The sequence below is a fragment of the Gnatocerus cornutus genome, chromosome 9 (assembly GCF_029298725.1).
Source record: "Gnatocerus cornutus isolate USDA-ARS CGAHR chromosome 9, icGnaCorn1.1, whole genome shotgun sequence".
Taxonomy (NCBI): domain Eukaryota; kingdom Metazoa; phylum Arthropoda; class Insecta; order Coleoptera; family Tenebrionidae; genus Gnatocerus; species Gnatocerus cornutus.
Genome location: NC_142241.1, coordinates 2,077,405 through 2,097,811, shown reverse-complemented (window position 1 = coordinate 2,097,811; position 20,407 = coordinate 2,077,405). Strand labels below are relative to the sequence as shown.

General features: G+C 33.1%; 1 protein-coding gene across 1 annotated transcript; it reads right to left on the bottom strand.

Moving 5' to 3' along the window:
* Positions 1–1,521: 1,521 nt before the first annotated feature.
* LOC148167729 (acyl-CoA Delta-9 desaturase-like) lies at positions 1,522–3,474 on the bottom strand. The gene is made up of 5 exons (XM_088046095.1): positions 3,252–3,474; positions 3,065–3,195; positions 2,121–2,326; positions 1,882–2,064; positions 1,522–1,835 (listed from the first exon to the last, which is right to left on the bottom strand). Exons 1-5 carry the CDS (start codon positions 3,472–3,474, stop codon positions 1,601–1,603), a joined length of 978 nt encoding a protein of 325 aa, XP_087902221.1. The 3' UTR covers positions 1,522–1,600.
* Between the last annotated feature and the right edge of the window lie 16,933 nt (positions 3,475–20,407).

The following is a 20,407-nucleotide window of genomic DNA, read 5'->3' as shown; positions in this document are numbered from 1 at the left end:
ATTTTGACTCAATTGAATGTCAAGAGAATTAAGAAAATGTAAATATTGTGCCTAAGAAATATGAAATTCTAGATTTTTTTAACTCCCACGATCTTTGAGAAAAACTATTAGAGAATTTGGGCAAAAACTAAAGAGCACCTAGAAAATGCATATAAAATATAGAGAGAATTTAGAAAATCCGAAGAGAATCTAGGAGATTCAAACAAACTCGAAAGAAAGAATAGAGAATTCAAGGAGAATTATGATTGAACACATTTAGACAAAATAAAAAAAGTCAAAAATAATATGGAAGATCAAAAAAACGGTATCATTTCTAAAAAAATTATTAGAACGTATTTTAAAAGAATGTAAAAATCTAAAAAAAAATGAGAAAACTAAAAAACAAAGAGAAAACAGGAAAATCTAATAAATTTTAATAATAAATATCGGAAATATCTAAACCAAGTTTTGAGAATCAAAGAAGAATCTAGAAAAAACATTAAAAGAAGAATTTATGTCCAGTCTGGCGAAAATACAGATAATCCATATGGAATGAAAAAGAATATTGGTGCGCCACTAGAAAAGTCCATGAGTAAAAAATGATAAACTGAGCCATACTGAACCTTGCACTTGACGTCGCGTCTTTCTGTGCAACTTGTATTGGCCGATTAAAAGGCAAAGCTAATTACAAGTGTTTTTAAAATACCTACATGTCAAAAATAGCGGTAATTTCTTTGTCACATTCCAGATGCGTTTTTGTGGATTTTCGATTTAAAAATTGTTTTTTCAGATTTGACACTAAATCTGGGACTTTTACATCGATTTTTTATTAATATCGATTTTGCCAAAAAAACATCGTTTTTAATAGATATATTTTTATTTTCGATGTTTCATTAAAATCGATATTTGCGGTTTCGATGTATGTATTTTATTTTACACTCTTGATTTTGGTGATATTTATAAAGAAAACTGAAATTTATTTAAGAGGAATTATTTTTTAGAATTTTGTTTATTCTTATTGAATTTGTTTTTTTTTATAATTTATTTACTTAAGGTTTTTATTTATTTTCGTTTTTCTCGTATTTGCTTATTATTTTGTTGCTTTATTAAGAATTTTATTTACTTTTGTTTTGCACAATAAACTATTGAATTTTTTATTTACTATTTTTCAAAATCGATGTAATGGAGATCGATGTAATTGTGCTCTTGTTGAAATTGAGTTCAACATCGATTTTTTTTACTCGATGTTCCCAGATTTATTTCACACTCCTTCTGAAATAGCATCTCAGTGTACCTTTAAAATTCAAATTAATGTTGGCAAAATCTTCTAATATAAGCGTAGTGTTTTTAGATTTATATTTATCTCTATGTGTATGTAATGTGTGTCACGTCAACTTAGAATCTGATTCATCATTCATCCATTAGCTTAAAAAAGTAATTTACTTCATAACCTCAAAATGTTACATTGACAGTTTTAGAACCAAAAAGCTAAAAGTCGTTCACATTGTTAGGGGCGTTTTACACAGACATGGCCTATCGAGATGTCAATAATTCTGAAATATAGTATATGTAGTTGCATTTTATTTTTATAGGAAAAAAAATCTTCATATCAATAAATAAACTATTCGCCGCCACTCCTCAAAACAGTTTTCTGTACTAAATCCTTCGATGCACTTTTTAAATCGTACGCCAATCCTAGTTTTGCACAGAAATCTATAAAGAGGGTGGTGAAATTCGCTCTGTAATTCCCCAATTCTGCTGCTTTATAGTCCCAAGGAAAAGTGTGATGGTAATTGTGCCAACCTTCACCCAGCGCTAAAATAGCAACCGTCAGATTTTCAGTAGGGTCAATGTTCCTAAAAAAGATCAAAATTATCATGACAGATTGACATTTCGACTCACTTATTGTACGGTTTGTACCCAAAAATGTGTGCAGCGCTATTTACCGACCAAGTTATATTCAAATTGGTAACGTATCTTGCAACACAGATCATAAAAGACCAGTAAAGTGTTTCGTTCCAGCAGTAATACGGCACCAACGTTGGAAAAATGAAGCCGAAGATCAACATTGTAGGAGTAAAATGCCTAAAATTGTGTTGGTACCACTGCTACAGTTGATACAGTACCACCAACAAACGTACCTTTCAATAAAGAGACCTACTGGATCTTCCAAGATGTCGCTACAATCAATGTGGCGGCCATTTTGCGATACTTCTGGACGTTTTTTCATCATGAGCCAACCGACGTGAGCGAAAAAGAAGCCTCGCTTTATGTTGTGGGGGTCGGCGGCGGTTTCACTGAATTTGTGGTGAACTCGGTGGTTTCGAACCCAATCATAGAGACTATTCTAGAAAACCAAAGAAGTAACTAAAGTCCGTTTTTTGTTTTAAAAACCACCAACACCGCAATCTACCCCTGCATTACAACCGGCAACGTTGCCTAGGGAGATTTTTGGTGAGAAAATGGTTGTCAAATTTTTGACATTTCTGAAAATTAGGTTAAAAATTCTGTTAAAAACGTTTCTTTTACAGCCTGATGGATTGCAAATCACCATCGACGATGTTGCCGGTTGTAAAGTGCGGTTTTGGTGGTTTTTTAATAAAAAAACGGACTTTATGTCACAGATTTCTCAGCAATGTCAGCAATTGTGGATTGTGCTTTGTAGAATTCTACTTGTTAGCGCAATTTTTAGAATTAAATGCTATTACGTGATCAAAAAATTGAATTAAAATGTGTAAAATTTCAAATTACCCGCTCGAAATTCCGAAGGTTGTGACTGCGAAATGAAGATCTGTCACTGTGTAACGTCACTTTTTGCCTAAACTAACCTTTTCACTGCCATTATGCCTTTCCAGGGCAATTTTATGGTCCGTGTTTAGCTTTAGTACAATCCACACCCAAGTAAATTGAAAAAGAGAGGTTAGGTTAGAAAATGTGACAGCTCTCTAATTTTCAGTAACACCAACTTCGAAATTTTGAGTGGGAAATTTAAAATTTCACATTTTTGAAGCGATTTTTTTAATAACGGTGCAATAATATTGAATTCTAAAAAAGTTTGGAATTAAGAATTCATTTTTATATTTACCTGTCCCGCCATAACGTAACAAATCCCTAAAAAAATCCTCAAGGGCAATTTAGCTTTGTAAGATTTATGGCTCCATAATCTATGAGCTCCTGCTGTCACTCCCAAACCTGCTAATAAACCCGTAAAGTATCCTAAAAAAGTCAACAAAAAATAAAACCAAAAAAATAAGTGGTTTTCTACAAATTACCCCAACTGAAAGTTTTCATATGACGGATACTAGTGTACGGAAATGTCAAATAAAAATATAAAGCTAAAAAATGCATTAAGGAAATTCCTATAATATTGGTCCATATTAGTGGTGTTTCAAAATATCCCCAAAGTGTTCTATAACTGGTGTCAATTTGTGGGATTTTTGTGTTCTGTGAAACTTGATCGGTTAGTTTGAATGATACGGTGGTGTTGGGGGGCATTGTGGCAACTGAAAATTAAAATAGATATAAGGCGACATCAGAATTATAAGGTTCTAAATGATTTTTTGTGACATTTTCTATTTACTATAAAAAAGAAGTAAGTTAATACTTTAACAAAATCATATTAATAGTGTAATTTTTTTAAATAAATACTTAATAAATTGAAGAGATATCACTGACAACGTGAACACTGATTAATTTAATGTAAATGTTAGTTAGAACCTTATACAGGGTGTTTATAAATGTTTCTAGCATCAAGGGCGGCTATGAAATAACAATGAAATTTGCCACTCATTACAAATGTGTATTTTTCAGCTGACATTTGTAGTTAACCTAAATCATGGAGCAAAGTAAGTTTAAAAACAACTGTTCTAGTTATGGTTTGAAACCTGAAAATAATAAACTTAGACACAAAAACCTAACTCGTTGACGTAAGTGACATTATAAATAATTTTCAAAATAGTTATATTCACTATTAAAACAAAGCGGCAAAATAGTGCATGACTGAAATTTTAGAGCCACCCCTGATGCTAAAAACATTTATAAACGCCTTGTAGTTGTCAGGTCGCGATAAATAAACCGATTAACATAATAATAATTAATAAAGAGAAGTAAAATTAAACAACAGTGCATACATACCAAAATTTTTCTTAAACGTTCGTTTCGGCCAACTAACCGAATTAAACTATTACAAACAAGTTCACAATATTACGAAAAGCACATGCGCTTTTATGTAGTTCTATTGTTTGACGTCATAGAATTTGCATACTGCCCCAAAATCGTAGTTTGTACATCTAGGTGCAAAAATCAAACTTTTCAAGGTTGAACGAAAATACGGATCGACCGACCGATGACGAGTCCTGAAATATGTAATTATGTTAAATCACGTGTTCTTTAAATTTAATCGGAATTTTCCATTGGGTCAGAAAAGGATTTTCTCTCTTAATGGGTGAAGTTTATTTTTTGCGCTAGCTGTTACGTCAATGTCAAGGTTGATTCAAAAACAATGACTACATTAATATTGAAAAATTCGGCAATTTTTGCTTATTGAATGTTTAAATTCAAGTTCGGACGTACAAAAATCAAACGTAATATAAACATTTCTCACTATTGTCCTCATTGTGTTTTTATTTTTGGGAATGCAAATTCGTAAAAATTGACTATTTTCTATTTAGATGTGGTTTCATAAATATTTATACAGGTTATTTCGGAGCAAAGGCTAATCAAGGCAGGTAAACTATGTTGGAAACTGCAATTATTTTATTTTTTCTCGTTTTATTTAAGGACACTTTATAATTTTCCAATTAGATTCATTCAGTCAAATTTTGAGTTATCTTTTGACCAAATGAATAATTTGTCACTGAAATCAGTGGCGTCAATAAGAGGAAGAAAAAGTACTGCAATTTTGCTTGAAAAACGAAGAGAAATCAAATTTTAATAAAACAACAATAACAAAATGACCAAAACTTTGAATAATACAAATATGTAACCGCCGTAATAACAATTACCTTATTGCATAAATTATTTTTTACAATTACGAACCAACGCTACTGATATGAAATAATAACTGTCAGTTTGACACGTTAATTAAAAAATTTCCTAGGATGACTTTCATTCAAAATTCTGTTGTTTCTTCCAAATTTATCTCTGATTAAATATAAATAAACCCTTCCAGCTTTTAAATCTCAATGGAAAATGTCCACGTTCATTTAATAACTTTAAAATAATATTTTCTGATATACAGCGTGTTTGAATACAGCTGCTTTTGAAATGAATGTACAAGGTGTTTTGCACCTTCGCAGATTCGCTATCACGGACTTATTTAGTTATATTTTTAATTGAAAATTTTTCCAAAGATTCTTTAAATGCTATTCTATAACGAGTATACAGGGTGTCCCAGAATTCATGACCCAGAGAGCAAGGGAAAGTGCCAACAACAATACAAATGGTAAATTTCAAAACAAAGACTGATTAAGTTTTTGGAAAAAGGATCAAAAATTAACAACCAATCCCGAAAGTTTATTCTAGAAGTAGAATAAAAGGCCATCCCAATTTCCTAGGCAACGAGAGTCTGACCAATGGACGATAGTATGTGTCCATAACTCGATTATTTTTTGAACTAGAAAATTTTTGTTTCGAAATTTTGGTTCAGAATTGTTGTCATCATAAGTCTTTTTTCTCTGGGTCACGAGTTCTGGGACACCCTGTATAAAATAAATAAACTAACATTATTCATCTCCAAAAAAAATCATGAAAATATGTCTTTTTTTCGTCTTTAAAACTTTAGCTCCCCCTTAAAAAATGGTTTTTCATATTTCATACTCCTTATGGAATAGCGCAAAATTGTTTTGAACATGTATTTGAAAACCATCCTTTATACTGAGTTATCGCTAAAGCATCATTCTCAAACCTGCCTATTATTAACAATTTTTTAAAAGACCTCTAAACATTTGTAACAAATCTGAATCATAAAGAATATCAAAAAATTCTAAACATTATCTCTAAATACATCTCGAAGAAATCTCCAAAACCATTCTTCATAAATCTAGAGCACGGATCTTGAGCAAAATCTTCAAAGAATCTTTCTCCACTCTCTCCAGTTCATCTTTAAAAATTGTAAAAATAGATAAAGGCTGTCCGGTAAGTCGCGCACCACTGTGATACTCTTTCATCGGACAATGCCATAGGTCACCGGAAAAATCTTAAATTTTTCGAGATACGATGAATTTTAATGCTAAAATTAACGATTTCTATGCAATAATTTGACGTTTAAATAAATTTGTTGCAAAAAAAATTAGAAAAATCCATAGTTACATTACTCGTTCATGAGGCGACCTGACTAACAGCAACGTTACTATGGCTTTGAATACTGGCAATTTAAATTATTGGGGGAACATTTCAGCAATGTTGCCATTTTCCTAATTTTATTTTGGCCCTACTGCAAAAACAGAGTGTGAAATTTTTTTAACATTTTTTGGTTCTCTGAGGAATCACCCAAAGTGGTGCGCCACTTTCCGGACACCTGTATCTAAACAACTTTTTTTTTTAATTTTTGATAACATTTTTTTCTGGAAAATATTAAAAATTTGCAACAATTCTCTGAAAAAATTTTTAAAAAGTATTTAAACAATTATGCATTTTTTAAAAATTCAGACAAAAAACCAAATAAAGTAATCTCTTAAGAAAAATCAAAAAAATCTTTCTCAATTGTTTTTCTAATATGTATCATGATGGGTTTCTTGGTTTTTAGTTTGAAACGTAAGCTTGAGTTTAGAATTTATTGTTGTTTCTGTTTATTTTTTAATGTTTCTGTATTTATTATTTACTATTTCTTATTTATTACGAGGCTGAATTTGCAATTTGCAATGGAATAAATCAACCGAGTGTAATACTATGCTTTATCTACCACCATAAACAAATAGACACGAACGTAGAATTTTTTTGGCAAGAGATTTCGAGTATCACTACTATCATCCATGTTGAAACACTTTTCTTCTTCAAAATACACAAAAACTTTAATGACTAGTGAATTTTTAGTTGTCAAAATAAAATCTGAGTTGGTTTCATTAAGTACTAGGATAAATAGATGAAACATTGAGTTATACAAGGTGTTTATAAATGTTTCTAACATTAAGGGTGGCTATGAAATGTCAAAGAAATTTGCCGCTCATTACAAATATGGGTTTCGATTGGTCAACTGACATTTGCAGTTAACCTCAAACATGAAGCAAAGTAAATTTTTAGAAATAAACTGTTCCAGTTGTAGTTTAAAACCTGAAAATCGAAAACTTGGACAGAAAACCGTAACTAAAACGTCATTGAAGTAAGTAACATCATAAATAATTTTCCTGGTAGTTATATTCACTATGAAACAAAGTGGCACAATAGTGTATGACAAGTATTCCAAAGCCGCGCTTGATGCTAGAAACATTTATAAACACCTTGTAGTAATCATAACTAAATGGTTTTCAACCAATCAGAGCCCGCGATGAATTCATTACTACACGGGTTCCAGTTATGGCTAATCATAACTTAAATGTTTAAAGCGAATTACGTTATGAACAAATAACTAAATGGTCGTAGATAAAAACATTTCTCTAAAATCCCCAATTTTATTCTTTATGAAATCTTGAAAAAATCTTTAGTTTTTGCAGAACATTTATAAAAAGTTTTTCTAAAAAAAATAGATTTTGGAAATTATTGATATCATGGATTCAGCCGGCTCTGTCTAAAGTCCGTTTTTTTTTCTTAAAAAACCACCAACACCACAATCTTCCCCTGCATTACAACCGGCAACGTTGCCTAGGGAGATTTTTGGTGAGAAAATAGTTGTCAAATTTTTGACATTTCTGAAAATTAGGCAGTGTTTCCGTTAAAAACGTTTCTTTTACAGCCTGTTGGATTGCAAATTAAAGGATTTAATAGTGAAAAGACTGCACAGCTTGAAAGGCCGTTTTTTGTAATCAAATTGTCAATTAGGCAGCTAACCTATTTGATTTTATCACCAAAAAGTCACCATCGGCGACGTTGCCGGTTGTAAAGTGGTGGGAGAGTGCGGTGTTGGTGGTTTGTAAAAAAAAACGGACTTTAGACATTTTTAGATATTCAAAAGGTACCTATTTTACTTAAAATACTTAGAAATTCTCATAGTTTTTTTTAAATCTTAACCAAATTCTTGACACTTTTCTACGTTACTTCAGGTTTATGGAAACCTTTAAAGATTCTTAAAATCCTTAAAAATTTCTTCTTAGAATATTCTAGCTGAAGATTTTTAAAACGTTTGGACTTCCAGTGACATTACGTGGTCGGTAAAACATCTCCCTGTAAAACTCAAATGTCAACTTGACCACAGCCAAGATAGATAGAAGACTGGTCAGTGACATGTTATAATATACCTAGACGGTGAAAAGCTAGTGGTGGGGGTAGAAATCCGTGTTCCTAGCATGGGCCATCTTGGAAATAGCATTTGTGTATGCAATGATATAAATCTGATACACCGGCGTATCAAATGTTGCCTATATTGCAAAATTTGTTTTCCATTTTAAAAGGTAAAAATATGTTATTATAACTTTTCTAAGATGTTTATTCAACGATGGCATTAAAATAGGTTGACAAGCGTCGTTATTGATTAAATAATGAGTTAAATAATAATTTATTTGTAAGAAGTCAATGGTAGTCTGTTTTCTTTTCTTTGTTGTAGAATTCTCAGTGATTTTTGATAAATTAGTTCCATTTTATCGTAATCCAATGATAATGAGTGTAAATACTAAATGGTCTGTAGTTTTTATAATGTATAATGTATAATTTTAATGTATAAAAATAGTTTAAAATTGTAGGAGTGATCAATTTTGAAAATTTTTAAAATGGTTAAATAAAACCTAGTTATTAATTAAAGCTCTTGTTTATAATTTTGGTCGTTTGGTATACAACTTTAGTCATAATTTATCAAATTTTGCATGTTTCTTTAGACTTTTTTCGGTGGTTTATTTAAACTTAGAGTAAAACATTACACTTGAAAATTGCGGGTTGCCTAAAAATTTGAATCCACTATTTCCAATATGGCTGGTGAGTAGGAACATCATGGCGGGTACTTTGCACCATCTAGGTTATTTAGTTAAAGTCAATGAGACTGGTACGCCAACTCGGTAGCCATTTTGTTTCGTAATTTTGGGCCCAGGTCAAACACTCGCTAGGTGTCGCTAGGATAGTGTAGGACTGTCATCGTACTGACAATTGTCAATTAACTGTCAATTTTAAACTGAAAGCCGTTACCTCAACCCGTAACCTAACCATTACTAATAAAGGACACAGTTTTTGAGTTCTCTGTACGGTGATTTTGTGTTTAAACATTAAACAATAACCATTAATCTTTTCACTGCGCAATGTTTTTTGGAAAATTTTGTAACTCTACGCGGTTTGTTAGCTCCTGCGTTAATATACGTTCCGAGCAGTTGATCGCTGTTTTGCCTTGGCGTATATTAACGTCTTGAGCACTGGGCCGATTAACTAGTTTTACAAATGTTCATAGAGATTTTAATTTTCCACAACGTCAATATATTAAACAAGGTAACATTAAGATGAGAGCTGATTATTATGGTCCTTAGTTCGGACCTACTTTTAAACTGCGTGAATAAAAAAATGCATGGAATAGATTTCAAATGAATTTTAGTCGTAGACGGATATATACTTTCTGAGCAGGGAACGGTAAAAAAAATGTATTTAAAAAAATTAAAGCTATTGTGACTGTGTTTTTCTGAGAGGTAAATAACCATATTTGCGTCTTCAAAAAATTATGTTTTGAGCAGTTGACCATTTCTTAATCAATGCGAATATATCCGTTCGGAGCAGTTTGAGCGAAATATTATTTTGCGGATTTTTCCGGGCCGAGCAGTGTAAAGGTTAAAAATGAAGAAGTGCGTCATTTGTGGACACGTTAAACTTTTAAACAGTGATGTTTCTATTTTTAGAGTTCCTTCGGTAATATACACCTACATATTTATTTGAAAAATTACTCCTTAATCAACATGAAGATTAGTACAAAATTTTCTTAACCTCAAAATCACAAATTGACAATTACCTGACAGCCCTTCGCTAAAGTGTCGCCATCTATGTGAGGTTTTATCTGGACCCAAAAATCCGACACATTTTTACAGTAGGGAGTTGACGTACCAGTCTTATATGTATCTTGACCACAGCATAGAGAGATAATCAGCAAGGAAAGCTTTGGTCGGCACCTTTGATGTTGAGCCAACAAATTGAGCGAAGTATTGGTGGTCCTTCGACTATTTGCTCTCAGATGGCAACCCTAGATTTAAAAAATTGCACCAATTGTACCAAGCACGACCCACAAACCACCTACTCTATAGACCTTTAACGACAAATGATACCGTTTGAACCAATCACGTGACTAGAATTAGTTTTTCTCCCAAAGTGTAGATGTCGCGTAAGAAAAATCACCAAACAACACCAAAGATTAAAAGGTAAAAGTTCTTGAATTGGGAAAAATATCCCTAAATGGAAAAACCCATTTTGAAATTGTAAACAAGAAATGAGTCACCAGCCAGTCTTGTTTTCCTGTGTTTTCCAAGCGAATTTGCGATTTCCACGTTTTATTTTGTGTTCTGAGTTGAAAAGAAAACAGTTTTTTTCAAAACTACTTGCCAGTTCAGTATCTTCAAAAGGTGAGTGATTATAAAACATGTTTTCTTCTTACATAAACTATGTATTTTAATATTTTGCAGATAATAATGGCTCCTGTAAAATGCTGCGTACAGGGTTGTGAACTTAATCTCAAACCACAGCATCGTTTCCCAAATCCAAAAAAGGATCTGAAAAGATTTCAAATTTGGATTGACTTAATTAACAATGACCTCCTTACTCCCATGGATCCAGTTGATGTTTACAACCTGAAGAAGGTTTGCCACAACCATTTTGAGGCAAAACATTTTAGCTTGGGGAATAAACGACTGCACGCCAATGCAATTCCTGCTTTGTTTCTACCAACGCCAAAAATATCAAGCAAGTTATTTACATGTATTTCTGAACAGGTTCTAAAACTCACTGTAAATTTCAGAACCAAGTAATGCTACGAATGTGGCCAGCATTCCAATGAAGGAAATCATAACTTCAGTTTCACTTTCATCTAACCATATTGAACCTTTGATTCTGGATGAAGAAGTGAAGATCAACATTCAAGAGGAAAAATTGGAAAATGTGCACTTTCAAAAGAAGAACATTTTACAAGGTTATTATTTATATGTATTATTAAGCACACCTGAAATTATTAATAATTTTTTACAACAAACAAATTAAGCAGATCGCGTTTAAGTCCACAGTCAGAAATAACAAATAATTCAAAGATTTTAGCTTTTTTTAGTTGTTTGTTTTTTTGTTCTATCGTACAAAATGTGTTTTGGTTAATATATTTTGCGCATTATTGTTCTGTTAGTGTTTGACTGTTGAAATATTCATATCAATTTGTATTTTTCAGAAACAATGCCAACTCCCCATCAAATGCTGAAGAGTGTTGGAATAAATGTTCGCAAGGATATGACTCCAAGAAAAAACAAACTTTATGCTTTGGTGAAAAAATGTGCCAAAAAGGTGAAACAAGTGCAAGCTTCAAAAAACAATTTTAAGAAACGCTTGTTTGAAGCAGAAAAGTTTGCTAAAGAGAATTTTCTCAACAACAATTTGAATGTTTTAAACAAAGTCGCTGCTCGGTTTGTGACTAGTCAATTTCGGGAAGCTACGAAATCCATTAAGCAACGGCGCTTCACTCTCGAAGACAAAATATTAGCTCTCACGTTGTATAAACAAAGTCCAAAATCTTATAGATTTTTATCAAAAATTTTCATATTACCGAGTAGGACTACCCTCCAAAATTTTCTCAATGAAATAGATTTTGAACCGGGGATGAATAAGAAGATATTTGAAGCGCTTCTCCAAAAAGTTCATGCACTAAACGAAAATGATCGGTATGTTAGCCTCATGTGGGATGAAATGGCAATTCAACCACATCTTAGCTTCAACGAAAGAAAAGGTTACATTGAAGGATTTGAAGATTTTGGAGAAAATAAAAGGAAGAACGAAATTGCAGACCATGTGTTAGTGTTCATGATAAGAGGAATAAAAGGGAGATTGAAACAGCCCATTTATTATGCATTTTCTTCAAGAGGGGGAGCAAAGGGACATCAACTTAAAAAGGCCTTGAAAGAAGTTTTGACTGCATTGATTGAAATTGGGCTGAAGCCAATCTGCACAGTTTGCGACCAAGCAAGTACTAATGTTAAAGTAATAAACACGTTATTGCTTGAGACAAAGGAAGAGCTGCTTCGACATGGCAACAATTATTTTGAAGAAGGGTATTTTAAAATAAAAAACTTTAAAATATTTCCAATTTTTGACCCACCACATTTACTAAAAGGGATAAGGAATAATTTTTTAAACAAAAGCGTTAAGTTTAGGAAAGGCCAGACTACCAAAACTGCAAAATGGGCACATATTGTAAAGCTTTATGAAATTGATAATGCCCATAATACGATTGATGGGCTACAAGCATTACCTCATTTAACGGATGAACACATCTACAAGAACAAAATTAAGAAGATGAAGGTGAAGCATGCTGCTCAAATATTTAGCCATCGTGTAGCAGTCACTTTAAACTTGGCTGGAAATTGTGGTATGTATATCATATTTATTGTTTATGTTGTTTTAATGTATACATGTTTACAGATAATTTCAATGTGTTTGATGGCGGAGCAAAGGACACCGCCGAATTTTTGTTATTTTTTGACAAATTGTTTGATTCTGTTAACGGAAAGACTAAATTTGCCACCAACGGTAAACCACTCACGGGCGGAATTACAAATTTATCAGCACATTATAAATTTTGGATTGAAGAGGCATTACCAATACTGGAGTCTATGGAATTTGAAACTAAGAATCCAAAGGACAGGGCAAAACCTCCAACTATCAAGAATTGGATATTCACTCTAAAAAATTTTATGAGGGTGACTAAACAGCTTCAAGAAGAAGGATTTGAATACATTTTGGGTCGTCATTTAAATCAAGACGCATTAGAAAACTTTTTTGGGCGAATTAGAAGTTTTGGAGCACAACAGACGAACCCAATACCAGGGAACTTTGGTTCTATTTTCAAAACCATTGTTGTTAACACGACCATAAAATTTCACAATACGAGCTACAACTGTGAAGACGATGGCTGCGATTTTTTGTTTGACCAAATAAATATTTTGTTCAAAAAGCGTGAATTCAACAAAGAACTGGAAAAAAAGGGGAAAAGCGGTGTCGAACCTGAAAAGATTTTTGTGAAGGAATCAGGAGAAAGAATAAAACAAGATTTGGGAGAACAAATGCTTCAAATGGACCTAAACATGTTTTCGACAAATTATGTGGCAGGATTTGTCATAAAAAAAAATTAGAAAAACGGTCGACGGTTGCAGTTGTTGCAGAACAATGACTGAAGGAAAAGTCGAAGACAGCGGAAATATGCTGATAAAATACAGAAAGTATTCAAACAACTCCAAAATGATGGCTCCAAGTCAAGGTTTTTCCAAATTCTTTGAAAAAATGCTCGCAATTATTAAAACTACGTTATTGGAAAAAGCAACGACAAAAACCTTGGCTCAAGAGAGTTTTATGAACATTTTAGAAAATCTACATTTTGATATAATTTGCAATGACCATAAAAGTGTTCTTGTACCAAAAATAGTAAAAATTGTGCACCGGACAATCATACACAGTTGGTGTAAGTCTGTAAACAAAACATTGGGAGGAAAGGATTCAAGACCCGTGTCGGAGAACGATGACATAAAGAGGAAGGCCAAGATTATATTTAATAAACGCAAGAAGAGGATGGAACGAGGACAAAAAATTCTGTAATTTTTTTTAAATTAAATGATTTTAATTTGACTGATTTTTTAATTATTAAAATTAAATTAGTAAATTCCAACCTAACCTAAACCCGTTTCTTTGACTTAGTGACTTACAAGACATTATTTTCTCTCCCAACCACGAGAGGGACAAAATTTTGTTTATCCAAGTTTCAAGCAAGCGCGTTGAGCGTCTAGAGATTGGGTGGTTTGTGGCACGACCTGCTGTATATCTACGACCTGTGCAAAATCTCATTTCCCCGTATCAAGAATGTTTCCGAGAAAACGCATTCTTTTGCCGAGGAGGGCGCTGCTGCTCGGGCGCTTTTGACATTGTTGACAAATTGAATTTTGGGGTTAGTAAGATTTTTGACTTTTGAAAGCTACAAAAAACACAAACGTAGAACAAAGTAACGATCGTAAACAGAGCACACAACGAAAACTTGAAAAAGCAACAAACAACGTGTAATAATTGGAAAATTCAAACTTAAAATTTGAAATGTCAAAAACAATGTTGGTAATAAACCCAATATGGTAAAATATTCCCAAAAGTGCCCGAGCAGCAGCGCTTTCCAAAGCATATGCGGAGAAACAGTGAAACTACATGAATGCACAGGTCGTAAATATACAGCAGGTCGTGGTACCAAGAATGGGTGGTCTTTTGATAATTCGCACATAGATGGCACTCTCAGATTTAAAAACTTAAGGTCACTAGATCAAAGTTTCTGTTTTATAAGGTACCTACACTGGCGGCCTTTAATTTGGAAACACCAAGCTAATCGAGTTCACTGGAAATTTTGAATTTTCTCTATTGTATAAGTATCGTTAGCCTTTTATCATTGAACGTGAAAAATTAAAGTCTACACCTTTATTCAAGTACTGAAGAGCAAATCCGACTGTGTTTTCCTTATGCGCCTCAGTTAAAAATGGCTTTCTAGCTGCCGCCCTATTAGCCAAACCTGCTGCTTTAATTCTTTTTCTAGCGGTTCTTACAGAACCTGGAAAATTAGTTTCTTGGCGAGCTTTTACAGCACTTGAAAAAGGCTCCTGGTCGATGTGGTCAACCAAGGCTGCATCTTCCACATTGGTCGAAATTTTTGGTCTGCCAGGAATTCTAGCACGTGCCACTGTATGCTGTAATCTCCACTTCTTTATGATTTTTGAAATGCAGCTGTGGCTAACGTTTAGGTCTCTTGCAATTCGTCTTAAGCTCCAACCTTCTGCTGATTTACTGATGGCTCGTACTTTTGCTGCTTCTGTAAGGTTTCGAGGCATATTTTTATAAAAATTTTATTTTTATAAAATTGACAAGCTTGACAAGTAACCAACGTTTTTACATTAGAAAAATTTTGGTGTTTCCAAACTAAAGGCCGCCAGTGTACCGCTATTAGTGACAAAAAGAAAGACAACGATATCTTCTGTCTATCTCTACATGCGCACTAGATGACATGGAAATTTTGTGTTGTTCGTATGGACACATTGCTTTATGAATTGTCAATTCTTGTCACACATCGTTTGTAATAAAATGGTTCGAATGTGCGATTTCTCAACACGAATCGTTATGGTGTTTTTGTTTCCGCCGCCGTAAGTAAATACTATTTGACGTTTTATGTACGACGACTTTCCACTAATTTCAGAAAACTCCAAATAGAACGTAGATGGAAGCCCTATCGAAGCCGACAATCATTGTGACATTGGTTAGGCAGTACGTATTGGGGGAATACTAAAGTTGTTTTTTGTATATGAACCCTTGAGTACTTCTTATAAGGTTATGGAATTTTGTACCTGTTAGTTTACGAATTCCGTGAACTAAATTTAAATAATGTTCCCCCAATTTGTCTTAAATCGCTTTTGTATCTCAATAGCCCCAATACCAACATGAACTTCTTGCATTCAGGCGAATAACTCGTTCATCTTATTGTTAATATGAGTTGAAATCAAATATATGGACAAAGAAATGGAAGAAGGAAGGCCACTCACATGTGGTACTAGCTAAGTACATCACATAACCTGCGTTATGAACAGAAATGTTTCAATGGCCTAAAAAATAAGCAAAAATCTTGTAAAGTGTAAGTTTGTCGGCCTCAACGGGAAACGTTATCAAAATGTGTTGTAGAACCAACTGACTTGCTACCCTTAAATCTAAAAGAGGCACCTCATAAAACAGCAGAGGGACAAGATACAGTCATTGCACTGAACACTGCAGATATGCAGCCTCAGGAGGGAGATACAGCATCGCTTTCAACATCAGCGGTAGAAGATGATTGGCTTGAAGCCACTGCTACTTCCTCATAATGAAAGGGAGCACTGAAAATGCAAACGAACAAGAAATACACATAAGATAGGCAAAACAGGTTCTATAGTTCTAAGGGGCGTACGAAGGTCCTTAAACACATAGGTGCTAACTCATAGCTATACATTCATAGAAAAAATGTAGTAGAATAAAAGATTTGATTAAAATTATTTTATTGTCGTTAAGTTAGATGCTCCACTATTTCTTTGGTTTTTGGATACAACGTTGAATCTTCATTTTACCTGAAAGAAAATCACAAGGTTTCATTGCAACAATCTGTATTTCAGTGTTGTGCACTCTCAAGTTCTTGAATATTTTTCCACATTCAAACTTCTCAACTATTCAACTATTTCATATACTCTTAGTCATTTCCTCACTATACGCGTCACTTGCATTTTCCATGTATGTCCGTCCTAATGCTTTTTCTCAGTTCTTCTTTAAGTCTTATAATTTTTATATTTCTCGCTACAGTTCACAACATATAAAGAATTTATAACACTTATGCCCTTACTGTATACAGGTGGAATCGTTGAAACAATGCCAAAGACAACGCTAGAGGCTCAAACACATGACTCGCGCTTCAATGGAATTGATCGTAATGTTGGTTTGCTCACTCACTTCTTACGTATTCAAATGGTCTCCTGTAATGTTAGAAATAGATTTAATTTTGTATTTTAAGGTGTTAAATAATTTTGCCATAACCTCAATATTTGCTCCTGATATTCGTTTTGTTGATGTTGATGATAATTGCAGTTGTTCTGTATAAACTCAATCAAGATCTTAAACATGTCTACTTCTTCAAACTTGTAAACTCTTTCTTCTTAATAGTCCCTTTAAAATATCTCATGTACTTCATTTTCTGCTCATGTATTTGCTACTTCCATTTATGCAATGCTTTCTAAGCTACAATATAAAAAGTGCTGATAGCATATTCTAATTGGGGCGTTACTGCATACAGGTCGAATCGTTGGAGATTGCCAAAGACAGTGCTTGAAGTCCAAGAACTTTACTGAGTGTTGCTCTTCCTTAACGTGGACGCAAAATGTAATCGGTCCTAATGTCGTTTAGCTCACCTCTTACGTATTCACATAGTCTGTTATAATGTTGGAACCAATTTTCTTTTTGTACCCACGGTTTATTTAAGTGTATTTTAAACAAATAAATTTAAGATAATCTTAAATTTTGTCAATGACAAATTTTACGTCAACAATTTTATGACAATTCCCTAGAATCTTGCGTCTCGTTCTAACCCATTGCGTTATGGACTATGTCTGTCTCTCTTGAATTGCGCACTGAAAACTAATAGCGGTGCCTTATAAAACAGAAACTTTGATCTAGTGACCTTAAAAACTGCGCTAATTCGCGAAAAAAATTACCGATGGTTTTTCTGCGATCGTTGCAAAGATGATGGGTGAGAAGCATAATCTGTTATTGAAATGTGTATTTTTGTGGTCGTTTATTAGCAAAAACATGAATTTATCTACAATATTCAGTGTTAATTTACATCGTTGGGTGTAATTGTTGTTATATCTGAGCCTACAAACCGATGTGTACCAGATTTGAAGCGTTTTGAGACAAAATTGCAAACTACAATCATTGTATTATAAAACTTTGTTAACTCCTCGTGTTAATTTAGGATGCATTGGTTCCCCGACGCCCAAATAGTTGTCTTAAAGAGTTTGTTAATCATTCTTGAGGTATTTAATAGGTTTTAACTGGTTTTCTTTTAACATTCCTTTGAGGTTACGTTTCCACTTTGTCAATCACTTACTATACCTCAAAGAACGAATAACCCACCGTGTATCCGTTCACTATTCCTTGGTTCACTTATCTAAAAGTAGATTTATCAATAAAAACCTTCTGCAAGCACTGTTATTATTGTTTAGTTGATTTGCTGGTTTGGTTTGTAATGCGAGCCATTTCACGTAATAACGGTAAATCATGCGTTACCAACACATGAATCTATTAAAATACATTAGAAGGAATTAAACAACTGCTTTGAAAATGTTAATACACCCGAGAAAGATGATTTTTTGGGCGACAAATGCATTATTTCTTATGCACGTTCACAACAATTATACTTCTCAACAGTGTTAAAATGCGCCTCCAGAGGTCGTATCGGAACATTTTCATCGCGAATAACTTGGAAGATTTCAGGTCTCAAACAGCATTAAAAAAGTTATAAACATTTGTAATTCAATATAATTCTTATTTCAAATAATACAACAATGTTAAACAACTAGTTGTTACAACTTTACTATTTCACAATGTCTCACAAAAGCTTTATACTTATAAATAATATCTTCAAATTTCTAATAACGCCGTATACACAATTTAATATGATTGTAGTCCTATTTACAAATACAAAACATGAACTTTATACAAATTGTGATACCTAAAACACATATATGTTATATACAAACATACAAAAATAACGCTTATGTTAGCTGTACCCATTTATTAATGCTGAAATAGATTTTTTTTTCTATTAACTTTTTCACCTTTCAAATTGGTATATTTAAAATTTGCATTTATAAATTTTAACGTGTAAACTAGGCGCATTCTGCTATATAACGCTAACAAATATTCATGTGGAAAATTTTCACACTGATGAAGTAAAATAACTTCTTTGTACATAGCAACAAATTTTTCAAGCGTATTCTTTTGAATTCCAATATTTTCAAAATTATAAAAAAAATTTCTTCAAGTTGACATATGTATAAGAAAAAATTGTTGTTGGGCATGTATAATTTTCCAAAGACTTCCATATTTTTGGTTTTATAGACTCTAAAGTGCGTATAAATTGTTGTTTCGCCCAAAATTTGATAGCCATTGGCATATTTTGTGCAAGTTTTGCAAGAATGCATTGTTAAACAATTTTTTATTAAAAAACCACAAATATATCTAATGGCATTTTTTTCAGCCGAATGAAAACGATAGTCGCAATCTTTTGTGGCAATTATTGGTTTCTTCGATGAAGAAACCTTTGTAGTGTCGTCAAACCTGTCATTTAAATTTAAATTCAGTATCTCATCTTTATCAGGAGCGCAATTTTGATTGGCGGTATTAGTTTCATCAAAATAATCCTGAACTATTAGTTTCTTAAATGCAGCTTGAAATTGGCTAGGCGTTGGATTTATTGCATTTCCACCTAGGTTTCTAATCCTTCCAAAACAATTTTCAAGTGCGTCTTGTTAGAAGATATTTGAACCCTAAGGGCTGTAATTTATTCCACAACACAAGAAGTCCGTTTATGGTTATTTTCAAACACTTAATGATATGATTTGTTATTAATTACTTTTAGAGAATTCAAGAATTGCAAAGTTTCATTTAAGGCGAGTGCCAAGACTCGTCGCTGGTCAGAATTCGAGCTGAGCTGTCACATCGGGAAGGTTGTCAAGCGGTACCTCTGTTTACAACACCCCTTACTGTGCTATCGTAAAGTGATTGTAAAATGATAAATGCTTATTTTGCCTCTGTCTGGTAGAAATACTTTTTCATGGGTAAAATAATATGAATCAAAAAATTTTATTTTAAAATTACGACTACATTAGTACGTTGTTCAAAAAATAATTTAACTAAAGTCCATTTGAATAAATTTGGCCGCTAGCTCTAACGCAGTACTTTGTGAACTAAAATTGTCACTTTGACAGATTCGAGTGGTTCTAAAAAGTTCTCTGCAGTGATCCTATTTGATGCATTGGAAATTTTTGGATTTTAGGAAATTTGCTTTTCCTCTGCGTAAATCACTTATTACTTCAACAAATGATAGATATTTCTAACGCAAAGATAATAAACCAATAATACACTTGGGTGCCTAGAAATCGGCCCACTCAATACTTCTGAGTTCAACTGAATTTTTGTAGAAAATGCGAGTCAAATTTAAAAAGGAATACGTTTAATATGCTTGGAGTTGAACATAAATTTATAAAGGGTGCTTATTCTTAATGTTACGGGCCAACCGAAAACAAAAAAAACCGCCTATTTAGTAAATGTCACGTGAAAATTTTGACTAAGGTAAATTGTTTTTTCGGCAATAATTTAAACATAATTTGGTTGTTTTGGTTTGATTACCTCCGAATTGTGTCGAATCAATGCATATTACACCCGAAAAAGCCGCCCAAGTGGTTATTTTAACCCAAAACGGACATAGCCAGCGAGATGTTGCTACACGACTGAATTTGACACGTGGAGCGGTTCGAAGGACTTGCAGACGATATGAGGAGACTGGATCCTTTCATGGCCG